This window comes from Macrotis lagotis, chromosome X (genome assembly GCF_037893015.1).
Source record: "Macrotis lagotis isolate mMagLag1 chromosome X, bilby.v1.9.chrom.fasta, whole genome shotgun sequence".
In the NCBI taxonomy this organism is placed as follows: Eukaryota; Metazoa; Chordata; class Mammalia; order Peramelemorphia; family Peramelidae; genus Macrotis; species Macrotis lagotis.
The window spans coordinates 505,130,601-505,146,452 of record NC_133666.1 but is presented as its reverse complement, the minus strand read 5'-3'; the positions used below and the strand labels follow the sequence as shown (position 1 = coordinate 505,146,452).

At 35.7% G+C, this 15,852-nt stretch overlaps 1 protein-coding gene across 4 annotated transcripts; it reads left to right on the top strand.

The window, feature by feature from the left end:
• The first annotated feature begins 1,632 nt into the window (after nt 1-1,632).
• GMNN (geminin DNA replication inhibitor) lies at nt 1,633-14,340 on the top strand. 4 transcript variants are annotated; one of them, XM_074205682.1, is made up of 8 exons: nt 2,180-2,665; nt 3,266-3,311; nt 3,719-3,776; nt 7,688-7,789; nt 9,451-9,589; nt 11,223-11,305; nt 12,795-12,905; nt 13,797-14,340. In XM_074205682.1, the coding sequence occupies exons 2-8, from the start codon at nt 3,301-3,303 to the stop codon at nt 13,953-13,955; spliced, it is 663 nt and encodes a 220-aa protein (XP_074061783.1). In that variant the 5' UTR covers nt 2,180-2,665; nt 3,266-3,300; the 3' UTR covers nt 13,956-14,340. The 4 variants fall into 4 exon arrangements, with proteins under 4 accessions (XP_074061784.1, XP_074061783.1, XP_074061782.1 ...); XM_074205681.1 differs by having other exon boundaries at nt 2,180-2,678; XM_074205683.1 differs by lacking the exons at nt 2,180-2,665; nt 3,266-3,311 and adding an exon at nt 1,633-1,801.
• Nucleotides 14,341-15,852: the final 1,512 nt, after the last annotated feature.

The window sequence follows — 15,852 nt, the reverse complement described above, 5'->3', positions numbered from 1 at the left end:
CAGTAGACTATTTCTAGAGAGACCTTGCATTTTAAATTAGCCACCTATTTGATGATAAAACTATTTTTACTGGGAGAACAGTAGACTGTTCTTAGGGAAAAAAACCTTGCATTCCAAAGGAGCTCATAAGCCTCCTCTTGTTTGATAAGTACTAAATAAGAAGATAGACTTTTTTTAGAAGACCTTGCATACTCAAACATTATTTAGATAGACATCAAAGGGTCATTAGAAATCTTTTTCTGATATATTCACCATATGGATGATGAGGTAATATTTTATGAAACATTTTATTCTTCTCTTTATGACTGGGTAGATTTCTTCCTGTAAAGATTGTAACTCTGAAAACCCTAACCAATCTGGTTGGAAGAGAAGGAGCTGGGGGGGGGGGGGGGAATTGTGTTAGGCCATATAATCTTGCTTGACTGTCAATTTGGGGCAGCTCCTACCTTTGTGAGATTTGGAGTGTGCCCTTTTCTTGAGAAAAGCCAAATTTTTTTTTTTTTTGCTCAGTCTCTATATTTTTATCCCCCACACGGGAAAGCAACATGTACACATATTTCTGTTGTTGTTCAGTTGTGCTGCACTCTGTGTCATCACTTGAGGAGTTTCTTGGCAAATTTATGGAGTAGTTTACTGTTTCCTTCTCCAGCTCATTTCAGATAAGGAAACTGAGGCAGAATTAAATGTCTTGCCTGGGGTCACATGGATAGTAAATTTCTGAGGCCAGATTTGAACTCAGGAGTATGAGTTTTTTTCTCCATTGTGTGGAGTGGTGTGAGCAGCTTTCAGAGGAGGAGCCCCTTCAATGCCCATTTTAGCGAGGTGAGTGGACCAGAGACTAAATGGCTTGTCCATAGCTGAGTCTGAATCAGAACTTGAACTCAGGGCTTTCCCATTTCCAGCCCTATATACTAAATACCAACACTAAGCCTGCCTCCTAAGGTCAAAGTGTAGTTGCACAATGGGTGCGTTATTTATTATTATATCAATTATTTTTATTAATTATAATATATAACAGACACCTTATTAATTATAATACATAATGTTATAATATACAATATAAAACAATATATTATTTTATTATATTAATTGCATTAAATGTTATATATTAATTGCATTTAATATATTATATTAATATTATAATTATAAATGATTAGTATCTTTGGCTCTTCTACTGTTCAAATGTGATCAGTTGCTCTCTCTCTGCAATTGCAAAGAAAGGTAAGCACAGTGTTATTTTTTAGGTTTTTGCAAGGCACTGTGGCTCAAGGCCACACAGCTAAGGTAATTATCAAGTGTCTGAGGCCGCATTTGAACCCAGGGCCGGTGCTTTCTCCACTGCACCGCCTAGCTGCCCCGTAAGCAGGCAGGTTAGAAGGAGCTGGCCCGCGGCTTGGGCCACAAGGATCTGGGCTGAGGCCGGTTCTGGCCGCATGGCGTCCTTCCCTTCTCCATCAGCACAACAGGGTGCGACCACGCCCGCCGTGGGAGGCTCGGAGAACCGGCGCGAAAGCTTCTCGCCCATGTTTCAGCCACGCCCCCCCCCCGGCAGGCCCGCACCCCGCATGCGTATTCGCGGCCGAGGGCGGGGCCAAAAGGAAAGCGAAGCGCGACGGAATGGGCTCCGTTTGTGGGCGGGGCGGTCACGTGGCCAGCTCGGGGCGGGCCCGGCGCGTCCCAATCGCTATTTAGCGGCTCCGGCCGCGGTTCTCCGGTTTCTTTGGCTCTGCCCCGGCTTGTCTTTGGGAGGGCGCTTCCGCGCGCGTGGGTGCGCGCCGCCGGCCCCGGGCGCCCCTCTCCGGTGAGTGGGACCTAGGCCGGGGGGAGAGAACTGGAGGGAGCAGCTGGGGGCGCTTCTCAGCCGCGGAATGGCCGAGCCCTTCTGAGAAATCCCTCGCGACCCTGGCCCCGGCTGCCTGCGCATGTTAGTTGGATGACGGCCTAAGCCTCGGGCGGTTTTCCTTTTTTTTTAAATTTTTTTTTTATTAAAAAGGATTCTTTTGGGGAGCTTAAGGGGAAGTGGTTGGTCTAAGCGTCTGTCGGTGCTGGGAAGCCGGCTCCGTTGGTTGGTTGCTTCGGTTTTGGCGCGCTGATCCTTCCGCGCCCCTGATTGGCTGTTTGGGAGGCGCGCACGGCGGGGCCTTCCGGGAGGGTGGGCTCGAGCATGCGCCCTGGCTTCCCCGCCTGCTGCCCCGCTGAGATGATGTCGGAAGCCTTGGCCTCCGCCTGACGCTTCCTTTCATCAGCGCCGGAATTTGTCGGTGTTGGGGGGCGGGGGGGGGCTGGAAACTAACCAGGGAGCTGTGAACCGAGATTTTGAAACTTTTTATAACTTTAAACATTGATTTTCTGTGTGCTTTTGAAGCCACGAGCCCGAGAAGGGCCTCACCTCGCTTCCACGGGGCGGGGGGTCCCCTAAAACAGTAGGTCACAAACCCGCGGTGTGAGTGTCTCCGAGAGTTAGACCTGAAGGGCTGGAAAGGACGGCAAAGGCAGACTGATCCAATCGGAAAACAGCCGAGAGACAGACAGACACTCAAGTAGTCAGAGCCGACCTCTTATTTCGGCTGTTTTATAAAAGGCGTTTTTTATCTTGATGAGAATAACTTTGATGGCAACACTTTCATTCACTCTTTGTGGCTTGCTGACACCTCCTTTGTGCCTGGTATTCCCTTAGGGTCGGTTTTGTTTTTTTTCCCCCCGTTGAAGGTTGAAGAAGGGGGAGCTGGTGAAGGCTGGGGGTGGGGAGGGGTCAGAGAATCAGACCAAAACAAGCTATAAACAGCTTTTGTACTAGAGGAGTGGCGAAAACTGAAAATTAAGGGGACTGCGTTATCTTGAAGGATCCCATCTAGATTTTAGATGCGATGTAAAACTGCCAAAGGAGAGGGGTTTAACGTAAATTAATTATCAATATAAAACGAGGACTGGCTTTTTCTTTTTCTTCTCCAGATTTTTAAAAGAGAAATCCGATTTGAATCTATTCTCTAATATGAGCCAACTTTGGAACACCAAGATTGCTAGTTCTCTTTGTATTGAATTTATGTCATGGGGTCACTCACGTTCAATTACATGTATCCTAGATTCCATGATGACCATTTAACTGGACTTTTGAGACTTAATCCTGTATGGGCTAAAAGATCATTATTCCCAAATTTTTACTTCTATAATTTTGTTTTATAAGTAAGTTTTTGTAGCTAAAGCTTAATACAGATAGGTAAAATATATACATCAATAACTGTCTCTTTTTATTAACTGTCATAAGACTAGACTTGCCAGGTCTTAGAACAAAAGAAGAAAATGTCTAGCAGGTAAGAGGATGGTAATTCCTTTTTTTTTTTAGGTTTTTTTTTTTGTAGTAAGGCAAACAGGGTTAAGTGGCTTGCCCAAGGCCACACAGCTAGGTAATTATTAAGTGTCTGAGACCGGATGAGGATGGTAATTACAACAAAAATTTCCTTATGGGTTGTTTATCGTATTTATGCCATGCATACCTGTGAAGTAATGTTAAAATTCAATCTTTTTAATCTAAACATAATAAATATCTACTGTAATAGGCATTGTTTAATGGTTTAAGCTTTTGCTTTAAAATTGTAGATTCATTTCTTGATATGCATTACTCTTTAGAGTTTGCTTGTCTGTATGCAATGGATATTTTTTTGGTCTATTTTATGTATTCCTTTTCAGGTCTTAGTAATTAAAAATCTGACTTTTTCAGCTTTTTGATGAATTCCAGAATGAAGCAGACAAAAGAAGGATCCAAAGGAACTATAAAGGTATTTGTCACTTTTTAGCTGTAACAGAGTTGTAGATAAGTTTAGAAGCATCTTGTAACAGTAGTAACCTGTGCTCATATATTATGATTTGTTCCTTACAGTAGCACCAAACTAGGTAATACAAGTATTATGCCCATTAGAATGACTTGCCCAAGGTCTCCTGATGCTAGACTGACGACCTTTGTCTATATTCTTTCACTTAGGTCAGAGATGCTGTCTACTAATCAGAGCAAGCAATTGAATTTTTAATTGAATTTTTAAAATTACCATTTATTTTCTTTTCCAGTGTTCCTTCTCTTTTGAAAAAGAAAAAGCCTTTGTAACAAATATATTACAGCCAAGCACAACAAATTCTCATATTGACCATATCCAAAAATCTATGTCTAATTTTTCATCATTAGTCTATTACCTCTTTTGTCAGGATGTAGGTAATGTTAGGTAGAAGGGTGATATAAAATTTTATATAAGTTTGGTAGAGTGGCATTTTTTTAAAATAGTTATAAGATTTTAAATTTCATTTTACTTGATTTTTTTTCTAAATTCTTTCTCTTTTGTCAAGCTATGAAATGTTGAAAACCATCTATATTGGTGTGTGGTTTTATGTTGCATTTGCATTTTTTTTTATTTTAAGGATTTTATTTAGAGTTTTACAATTTTTTCCCCTAATCTCTCCCACAGAAGTCAATTTATCAGTCTTTACATTGTTTACATAGTAAACATTGAGCCAAATTGAATGTGATGAGGAAGAAATCATATCCTTAAGGAAGAAACATAAAATATAAGAGAGATAGCAAGATCAGACAATAAGATATCAGTTTTTTTTTGCCCTAAATTTAAGGTAGTAGTCCCTTGTCTTCAAACTCCACAGTTCTTTCCATTGCAGACAGCCGCAAATTTTCCCTGATTGTTGCACTGATGGAATGAGCGAGTCCATCAAGGGTGATCATCTCCCCCATGTTGCTGTTAGGGTGTACAGTGTTTTTCTGGCTGGTTCTGCTCATCTCACTCAGCATCAGTTCACATTTGCATTAATTTTTGATGTATCAGCAGATGCATTGAACATTTAAGACATGTTCTGTCCTCTTGAAGCTTATAGTCTTGTAGAACAAGATTTCATAAGGGTATATATATATATATATATATATATATATATACATATATATATATGTGATATAATTCTCAATGATGAATTTTATGGAAGAAACCTTTATTAGGCTAGAGGTTCTAGTTTTAGCTCTGGCATGAACTAGAAGGGTAGGAATTTAGCAGGTAAAACAGGGAATGTAGGTAGAGCATTCTCCAGTTAGTTGGGAATAATAGAGCAAAGATCTGTAGTGCATACTTGGATAGGAAACGATCTTGCCTTATATATGACTTTTGAGATATTTTCCAACTCTAGATTCTGTGATTCTGATTCTATAATAGAAATTCATATGGACCACTTGGGGTTATATGAGAGATGTAAGCCAAAAAAAAAAGTATAAATTTTCATTTTGGAAAATGTGAAGTAGTTTGATCCTTCACTTCCCCCCACCCTTTCAAAAAAATCAGCAGAACTGCTTTAGAGACCTTTTCTGGGTATAAAATGTGTGTGTATATATATATATACACACGACATGCTTTATTATAATAATTTAACTTTAGAGTTTAGAAAAGGGACCTTCAGGATCACTTAGTCCAGTCTTTTAATTTTATAGATAAGTTATCCACTTGCCCAAGGTCACTCAATACTAAGTAGCAAAGTTGTCATTTGAATTTACTTCCATTCCAAATTTATTGTTCTCATTGTATTTGGACCTGGTATTTGCTTGTTTTTTTCTAAATTTAGGAGAATTGGTGTTCTTAATGATATTGGATAGACCTTAAATAACTTTTCAAACTTAGAATCTACTTCATATAGGTTTGATTGCAAAAAGTTTCGTTGTTTGTCTTATATTCACAGAAATACACATGAAAGAAAAGAGGGAAATAAATCACTTTAGAAAAATGGATTAAGCAAATCAATAAACTCAGCAATGAATACCCCTAATGGATTCACTATTTTATGCATTAAATTGGAATGATTAGGACCCTAGAATACTAGTTAGGAGACCTGGATTCTAGTTTAGCAGTGTTACCTTATTCTCAAAGATTTTTCCTCATAAAATGAGGGGGAATAAACTTGATAATCTTTAAGCTTCCTTGCAAAGGCATTTTGTGATGTTCTTTGAATCAAAGGGTTTGTTGTGGGCAAAAACAAGAATCTTGCACATTTCAACATGAACTAATAATGACCAGCTTCTTTTGATTGATTTTAGACTTTAGCAGTGGAGAGTATTAATTTTTAATTAACTGATTCTTTTTTCTTTTGGCTTTCAAAGATAAGCTTGCTTTGATTTGTCATAAGACTATTAACTAACTGTTGTAATCTATAGTGTATCTGAAATGTTAGTAAAATGTGTTAGTTCCCACAGTAGCTGGCATTTTCAGTTGAATAGTAAGATAATAATCGACTTCAGAAACTTTACCGTGGGAAAGGTGAATGCTTGTCATGTGAAGTACAGTGCAAATGAGTAACTTTCTCACGCTGGTATAGTATCATGTTCTAACTAACCTTGTTTGACAATCCAACATTGTTTGCTATCCCCTGGTGGCAGTATAACTAATTATTTTTTTTTGAAAATAAAAAGCTTTCAATCCAGGAAACATACAGGATATTTACATTTGACAAGGAAGGTGATGAACACACTGTTCTCAAAAACAATGACTTGGCTGGATCAGAGTGTTTTAACTATGCCCTAAGCAAGGAAATTCTAGCAGTATTTTGATTAATGGGCTTCAAACAAAATTGCCTGTATATTTAGGTTACCCTTGAAAAAGTTTTCTAAATAGAGATTTTAAAAATGACTTAACTTTATTTTATTTAGTAGATGATTTCCTTTAGTATATACTTTTAGGAAATCAAAATTTAAAAATATATTGTTAATCTTGCTATTTAAAGGAACCCCATAATGAGTCTGTTGTAAAGACAAGGAATACATTAAACAGCCCTTTATAGTTATTTTTAATTTGTTTATTGGGTTTTATTTAAAGTGGGATATGTATGTCTTAGGATGTGATTGAGTCCTTTTTTAACTTTCTCATGTCATACTTATGACTTTAGCTACTTTTTTTTTTTTTTTTTTTTTTAGATTTTGCAAGGCAATGGGGTTAAGTGGCTTGCCCAAGGCCACACGGCTAGGTAATTATTAAGTGTCTGAGCCCGGATTTGAACCCAGGTACTCCTGACTTCAAGGCCGGTGCTCTATCCACTGCGCCACCTAGCCGCCCCCTGCCACTTTCTCAGGAGGGAAATGTTAAGTACTTCCACCTTCTTTTCCCTCTCTACCATTTCTCCAAGCCATCTATAGCATTGTAAACTGAAAGTTTGAAGAAAATGCTGGCTAAAAAAAAGAAACAACTTTGCTTATATATTAAGCAAATTATAATTAATTTAATTATATGTATATAAATTAATATAAGTAATATAATTAATAACTATATTAGAATATGTCACACATACTTAATGACTAAGGTAATATTCTTAATCTGGTTAATTATGCATGTATTTTTATTAGTCAAGCAAAGCATAATATAATGAGATATAATGTTTTTCTTGCAAGAAATAGGGATCATTTCTCTTTGGGAAAAGTGTTTTGATTAAAGACAGTATCTTGTACATTGTAGACACTTAGAAATTTGAATTAAATTTGAAATATCTAAAATTCCTTATATTGAAAAAGTATCCCAGATGGAAACTTAAGTTTTTCATCTCAGGAATACTATAACAGCATTAAATGTTTAACAATTGTATTTTTTTTGCTATTATGATAGACATGATGCTAATTATAAATATAGTTATTTAATATCAAACAATCTATCTTAATTTGTAGAATTATTTCTTGGAAAACACAAATGGCAGTCTTATACCAAGACGAACACTCAAGATGATTCAGCCTTCTGCAGCTGGTTCTTTAGTTGGCAGAGTAAGTGAGGTATGTAGTATTGGAGTAGAATGGATGTAAGTAGTAATAAAAACATGATTTTAATATCTCCTAGAAATACATATTAGTGAAATACAGGATTAGTTGAATAGTAAAACAGCCTTTGTTCCTAGAATAAATGCTGTTTACAACTCAGTATGGGGAAACTTCAAAATCCTACTTTGAATTTAACTTTAGTGCAAGTGAATATTTTAATAATCTGAATATATCCATTTTTTTGTCCAATTGAGAGTTGAAGAAAATTTCAGATAGGACAGCACTGTGGATGAATTTGATCCTTCTGCTAAGCTATTGAGTTTAGTGGAAAGGAAGTTAACTTCGGTAACTACAAGTTTAAAAATGTTTAGCATGAGGGGCAGCTAGGTGGCGCAGTGGATAGAGCACCGGCCTTGGAGTCAGGAGTACCTGGGTTCAAATCCGGGCTCAGACACTTAATAATTACCTAGCCGTGTGGCCTTGGGCAAGCCACTTAACCCCATTTGCCTTGCAAAATTCTAAAAAAAAAAAGTTAGCATGTGTCTAGGATTAATGATTATAATAGGTCACATTTATGTAACACTTTATAATTTATAGCCTGGTTTCCTAATAGTAGCTGTGAAGTAGAGTATGAATATTATTATTATTATGTCCGTTTTTCAGATGAGGAAGTTGAGGGGTCCAGGAGATTTAAATAACTTGTACATTTTGTGCTAGGTAATTAGTAGAGCTGAGTCATAAACCTAAATACAGGCTCTGCATCCCATGACCTCTTCTGGTGCAGATCAATAATCATACATGACTTTTATCCTTTGAGACTCTATTACATATAAAAACATTTAACATCTTGTTTTTTTAAATTTTGTGTTCCAAGTTCTTTCTCACTACTTTTCTCCTCCTGAGTGAGAAAGCAAGCAGTTTAAATAGGTTACATATGTATAGTTATGCAAAACATTTCCATATTAGTTATATTGTGAAAAAAATCCAGATAAAAAAATCAAAGAAAAATAAAGTTTTAAAAAGTTTGCTTCCATCTGCATTTAGACTCCATCAGTTCTTTTTCTAGAGGTGGGTAGAATTTTTCTTCATAAGTTTTTTAAAAAAATTAAAACAAAAAAAATAAGCTTTTCAGAAAATTTCTTAGATCATTGTATCGCTGAGAATGACAGTCATTCATAGTTTATCATTGTTTACTCTTCCTGAGTCATCTGCAGTTTTAATTCTTTAAAGATCATGGTGTTCTATGGCATGACCAGATAATATTCCTCTTCATAGATCATTATGTTTTATGACTTGTGGCTATATAACATCACTAGGAAAATATTGCTATTGTAATGGTTGGTTTTTGTGAGGAAACAGCTTAAATAACTCCTATATTGTCTCTGTTTTTATTCAAATATACCTGAAGGGAAATTTGTATGTAACATACAAGCTATTAAACTAGTAACTGTTGCAGATAATATGAATCACATTTAAGTTTATGAACTTCAATTTTGATAGAATTAAAAATGGTTTAGCATTCATAGGCTTGTAGACACTTAAAAAGTTAGGAATTTAACACAGAGGGGTTAAAATTCTTTTGTTTTGACTTAATACATGACTGAAAGGCAACTACTATATATTTTTTATGTCTGTTCAATCAGAATTAGTAATTATTACCTAAAATTTCTGTCAAGGCAATATCCAAAAGGAAGCTTTGTCATGATCAGCTAACATCCAAGTCTTCTTCTAATACTGATGATATAGACCCAGAGCATGATGAAAATGAAAATCTTGATGGAGTCTCTCAAGAAGCTTTTGATCTCATGATTAAAGGTATATAAATGTGTTGCTTATGTATTTCTGTAATGTCATTCCATTTTTCCCAGATGCCTATCATTAGTCCTGTCATGGCTTCCAGTTGAAGTAAAAAGGATCTCAAGTTCCATTTGTGTTGCTATTGAATTTTTTGTTGAGGACAGCTATGAGGCACAGTGGATAGAGCACTGACCCTGGAGGTGGGAGGACCTGAGTTCAAATTTGGCTTCAGACACTTTATTATTTTCTGTGTGACCTTAGGTAAATCACTTAACCCCATTGCCTTGCACAAACAAAAAAAAAGTTGTTGAACTAAACTCCCTACTTTTTGCTAATATGCTTCTGTTGCTAATTCTTCAATGGGTGAAGCCTTTAGTGTGAATTGGATTTTTATTTTAGGTATTTTGCTTACATTTATGCTGGTAACACTTTTCACATGTATTATATTTCCCCATGTAGAAGAAACACCTTAATTGGGGGGGGGGCTGTTGAAAAATTTGAAAAATTTATTATATAAAGTTATTAAACTCAAGTTTTATTCATCATACAAAACTCCCATTCATTAGCTCATCCTTGTCTGTGTTTGATTATGAATCATTGTCTTAGGAGAGGCTCTGACTGCTCTCCTGCCTTGCTCTGGTCTATGGTTGACTACAAGCACTCCCTGAGCAAGTCTGGTGCGTGGATGCATGCTTACTTAGTCCATTCTGTTTCATGAACTTGAATTATCAATTGTGTTCTCCTTTTAAATCAGTAACTTCTTTTTCATCAGCAGTTCTTGCCTCATGGGGACACAGGAATTCCAATTACCCTTTGCTCTTCAGTCCAGTTCTTCAATTCCCTCTCTAAATTAGACCATTTTGCTGACTTGCCTCTCATGGCTTTCTTCTGCTGTGATGTTTTCAGGAAGGTTTCTTCTTCCCATAGGCAATCTTGGATTGTTTTCTTGGTTCTCATTCACTTTTGCAAACTGGATCACTTGGAACTTGAATTTAGCACTGTATGAAAATCTTTTCTGAGCTATTTCTAGGCAGAACCTGGCAAAATGTAACCCAATATACTGGTAACAAACACTAAACAATGAGTGCAAAGCCAACAAGCTTGAAAAAGTGAGAAATGCAAGAAAAAAAAAATCTACAACTACTGTATAAGATGCTCTCAGTTTTTAAGATCCCAGATTTTTTGAAAAAATGTATCTTAGCAGAACACCAGCAATTTTGATTGACAAGATTTAAGTATGAGGAAAACTTATATTATATGAAGTCAGTATAGCGTTAGAATTTTTTTCTTTTTAGGTTTTCTTTTTTGCAAGGCAAATGGGGTCAAGTGGCTTGCCCAAGGCCACACAGCTAGGTAATTATTAAGTGTCTGAGGCCGGATTTGAACTCAGGTACTCCTGACTCCAGGGCCGGTGCTCTATCTACTGCGCCACCTAGCCACCCCTACTGATTAGATTATAATAGAAAAAGTTACTAAAGAGATTAAATGATCAGAAATAAAACTTTTTCCATTTGTGAGATGTAGAGTTAACCATTTCAGACAGAGTAACTCCTGGTTTACCTGTGTGTTTCAAGAATCAAAATAATTTCTATTAACTTTAATAATTATGAAATTTAAGATTAATTTTAACATTTGTTATTAATTACTGCAGAAAACCCTTCTTCTCAGTACTGGAAAGAAGTGGCAGAAAAACGGAGGAAGGCTCTTTTTGAAGTACTACAAGAAAATGAAAAAGTGTGTATTCTATTCTAGTCAACTTTCTGTTACTGTGTACCATTCTCCCTGCAGTGCTACTCCCTCTAACACCCCCCCCCCCCAAGAATGTTTCTGGATTGCACAGGTTCGCTGTGTGCTTAGGGATTAAAACACATTGATTAACTTGAATAATGCATGAAGAAAAAAGTAAATGTTAAAAGAATTATTGCATACAATTTTAATTAATGTGAGACACAAGAAGCTATATAGAATAGGGGAAGAGGGGCAGTTTTTATTTGATCCCCACTATGTTAGAGTAAAACTTTTTAACTATGTTTTGCCACAAAATGAGTATATCCACTGTTGTGAATCTTCTATATGAAGATAATTGTTATTTAAAATTTTTCTTAGATAATATTTAATATTTAATTTGCCTGGATGTTAAATTGATATCTTAAACTTACTATGTTCCAAACTGTCCTCATCATTTTGACTTCCAGTCTTGATCCTTCCTTTTGTTTTCTCTATCCAATTAGTTGTTAAGTTACCTTCTTTCTCCTTTTTAAAATGTCTTTTGTATACTTTTCTTTCATTTCTACTGTTACTATCTGGTTTGGGCTTCCCATTTCTTCTTGTCTAAAATATTATAGTAGCCTTCTTAATCTTCTCTCTGTCTCTAATCCGTCCTTTGCATCATCATCCACATAATCTCTTTTTTTTTTGTCTTACACCATAGCCTCAATAAAACAATTTTTCCTATTCTCATAAAGTACTTCCTTCTACCAAAGAAAATTAATAGGACTGATAGTGTTTGCAACATTTTGTTCCTATAGTCCTCCACATCTCTTTCAAGGGAGAAATATATTTTCTTTTTGTTCTCTGAGACCAAGATGATTAATTGCAGTTAATATGAGTTATTTTCTGCCTTTCTGTGTTTTCATTTACAGTTTCATTTATATTTAGTTGTATATATTGTCCTCTTGATTCTACTTCCCACAAATCGTCTTACTGTACTCTGCTCCATGACTATCTTGCTGTGCTCAGAATATATCAGGGACTCTCCATTCTTTTTCCTAATAGTACTACGAGAAACTCCTTGTTTATTTAAAACCCTCCATAATCTGGCTGCTGGCAAGCTCTATAATTTTTCATCTTATTATCCTACTCTCTTTGATCTCCATACTTTTACTGACACCATCCATTATTCTATTCTAGACTATCCCAAGTGCTTGCTCGGTGTCAAAGCCCCTCCCTTCAAAGCTCAACTTAGGTATTTTCTCTGAAGCCTTTCTTGATAACCTCTTCCCCCTCCTTCAAGATCACAATGTTCAAATTTCTTGGGATTTTTTCCAAATCTTTTATTATAATCATTTATGTAGAAATGTAGATTGTCTCCTTTCACCCCATTAGATTTCAGACTCCTTGGGAAGAGGTAATTTGACACATAATAGATGTTTAATGTATATTGTTACCTTGAATTAAATTTCATGAAACAAGACACCTTATAAAATTGTATTTGTATTTTTAGTTACATAAAGAAATTGAACAGAAGGACAACGAAATTGCCCACCTAAAAGAAGAAAATAAGGAACTGGCAGAACTAGCAGGACATGTACAATATATGGCAGATATGATAGAAGTAAGCATTTTTAGTATTCATAAGACTTAAAGAATTGCTTTCAGAAATTTGAAGTTGATTTTTATTGTATTAGAGATTTAATTTTGCGATTTCTAGTTTATTCACATCCTTTGAACAGCAAACCATCTCTTCCTACACTCTAAAAATAGATTTGATCTCTAAACTGAAGCATACTTTAAAAAAAAAGCCATGATGGGTAGCTCAGTAGTACAGTGGATGGAGCATTGACCCTGAAATCAGGAGGACCTGAGTTCAAGTGTAATCTCAGGGACTTGATACATCTAGGTGTGTGAACTTGGACAAGTCACTTAACCCCATTGCCTCACCAAAAAAAATAAAAAGAAAGCTATGAGATGTTTTGGCTGTTATAATTTTTTTTAACTAATTTGAATAAGAACCGAAATGGTGTGATTTTTTACTATTGTAAAACTTACTTAATGGTTTGTTTTTTTGACCCCCCCCCCCCTCCCCAAAACTTGATTGTGTCCCATACTTTAGGGTTGCCAAAATTATACCTATTTTTTTTTTGGCATTTTCAAAACAACTGGCCTAATGTAGAATTATTGGTCTCATTTTAGGCCCAAAATTCATACAAACTGAAAAAAGTTACTTTACTTTTTCATATCTAAACTTTGAAATTGCTGATTTTAAGAGTTTATGGTAAAATCTGTTTTGGTAGGACATGAATATTGAACTGTTTCCAAATGTTAGTTACTGGACCTAGTTACTGGACCTATCCAAAGGGCTTCATTGTCACATGGTCCTTTTTTGGATTACAGGATCTCTTTTGGGATCCTGAATGTGATTATATAGAGGATCTAATATACCAATATACTGATAATGTGTAAAAACTTTAAAGCTTTTGTGCTAAAATAATTTCTCTTTTTTTAGAGGTTAACTGGCCAGTCTCTAGAAAACTTCGAACCACAAAATAATCCAGCATTTGGGGAGTCTGATTCTGGAGGTGAAGAAGTAGGCAGAGATGTTGAAGAAAATCCTCAAATTGACACACATGATGAAAGAAATGCTTCTTTACCTACTAATGGATGACCACATTATACAAATTTTAAGTTTGATTGTTGGGAAATGACACTGCCAAAGTTTACCTTCACTTTAGTTACATCTTTGGGTTACTTTTTTAATTAGCAAAAACCTTAAATATTTGACTTTTTTTTTTAAAGAAACTTGATACTTAGTGGCAGAGAATTAATTGTATTGTGCAAACTATTATAGTTTGCTTTTGGACACTTGTATTAAAATACAAATACTGTGTATTTTTAATCTTGTGATACTTTATGTAAATAACATATTTTCAATTGAGTCTTACATTGACTTACATATACTTGATAAATAAACTTCACTCTCCCATCAAGAAAAGCATCTTTAATCAGTGCATACTGTGGGAATGATGTAAAGACTTAACAAACTGCCTGGGGTGGGGGGGTGGGAAGCAAGTTTGGGGGGAAAACTGTAAAACACAAAATAAATAAAACCTTTCTAAAATTAAAAAAAAAGAACCCTTGATCTGGGCCAGACTTCATTTTTTTTTTTTTAAGTTTTTGCAAAACATTGGGTTTAAGTGGCTTGCCCAAGGCCACACAACTAGGTAATTATTAAATGTCTGAAGCTGGATTTGAACTCAGGTATTCCTGATTCCAGGGCTGGTGCTCTATACACTGCGCCACCTAACTGCCCCAACTTTTCATCTTTTAAATGAGGAAATAGAGGCCCTAAGAATTTGGATGATTTGTCTAAGGTTATTCATGGCAGACTTGGGACTCACTTCTCCAGTTTTATTCTTAATTCAGCTATTTCTTTAAAAAAAATTGATGTTTTTTTACAACACCAGAATTTCTCCCGATTTTTGTTTCCATTGCACAAAACTGTTTTCTATCTCAGTCTCTACTTTTCTAGTTATTCAATTTATCAATGTGATTTTTGACCCCACCAGAAATATGTTGAAAATAAATGTGAAATCATTCTACATTAAAAAAAAGAAAAGCATCTTTAGCTTATCTTTGTAAGTGGGGAACATGAATGGGAAGGGTGAATGTTGTTACCTCATTTTCTATTTATGTTGTATATTTCTCAGCCAATATTCAGTACTGTACTATATTCTTGAGGATATAAAATATAAGGTGTGCTTTAAGGAAATTATAATCTGGTTTGGGATGTATAAAATAAGCACATGGAAAAACTTTTAATATCTGAGGAACATACCACAATTTTATAAAAAACTTTAAAAATTGAAATTTAAAAAATAGCCACGTGGACATGATTGTTTTTCTCTATAAGAATTTTTATAGGTTTCCTCTGAGTAGTTAGCTCTCTTGGTATGTTGTTAAATTTGATGTAAACCAAATCACCTTGGGATAAAGCAAGGTATTGGAATAGTACACAAATTATTAACACTGAAGGGCTAAGATTTCTGGGATACTTTTTTTTTTTTTTAGGTTTTTGCAAGGCAAACGGGGTTAAGTGGCTTGCCCAAGGCCACACAGCTAGGTAATTTTTAAGTGTCAGACCGGATTTGAACCCAGGTACTCTTGACTCCAGGGCTGGTGCTTTATCCACTACACCACCTAGCCGCCTGGGGTACTTTTAAAATTCTTTTGGTCCGTGCTATGATTTTTCATTGGTACAATGAATTCCTGATGAGAAAACTTGAACCTCAAATGCAGTTGGGCACATCTTTTTAACTGTTGTCTGGAGTCTCAGGGTCACGGAAGCAGTGTGTCAAAGGAAAGACAACCTACCTCTTCTAATTGAAGCTTGCTTTATAGTCTTTGCCTTTTGTATTATAGGCAATGAGAGTTCCTCTTTTATTAGATGCCTTTGAGTAAATACAGTATGATCACTTGTCAGATAAACAAAAATCCCCCATCTATATTACTATTAGTTTTTCTAGATGATCTTTGAAGTCCCTTGCAGTCCTTGGAATTTATGA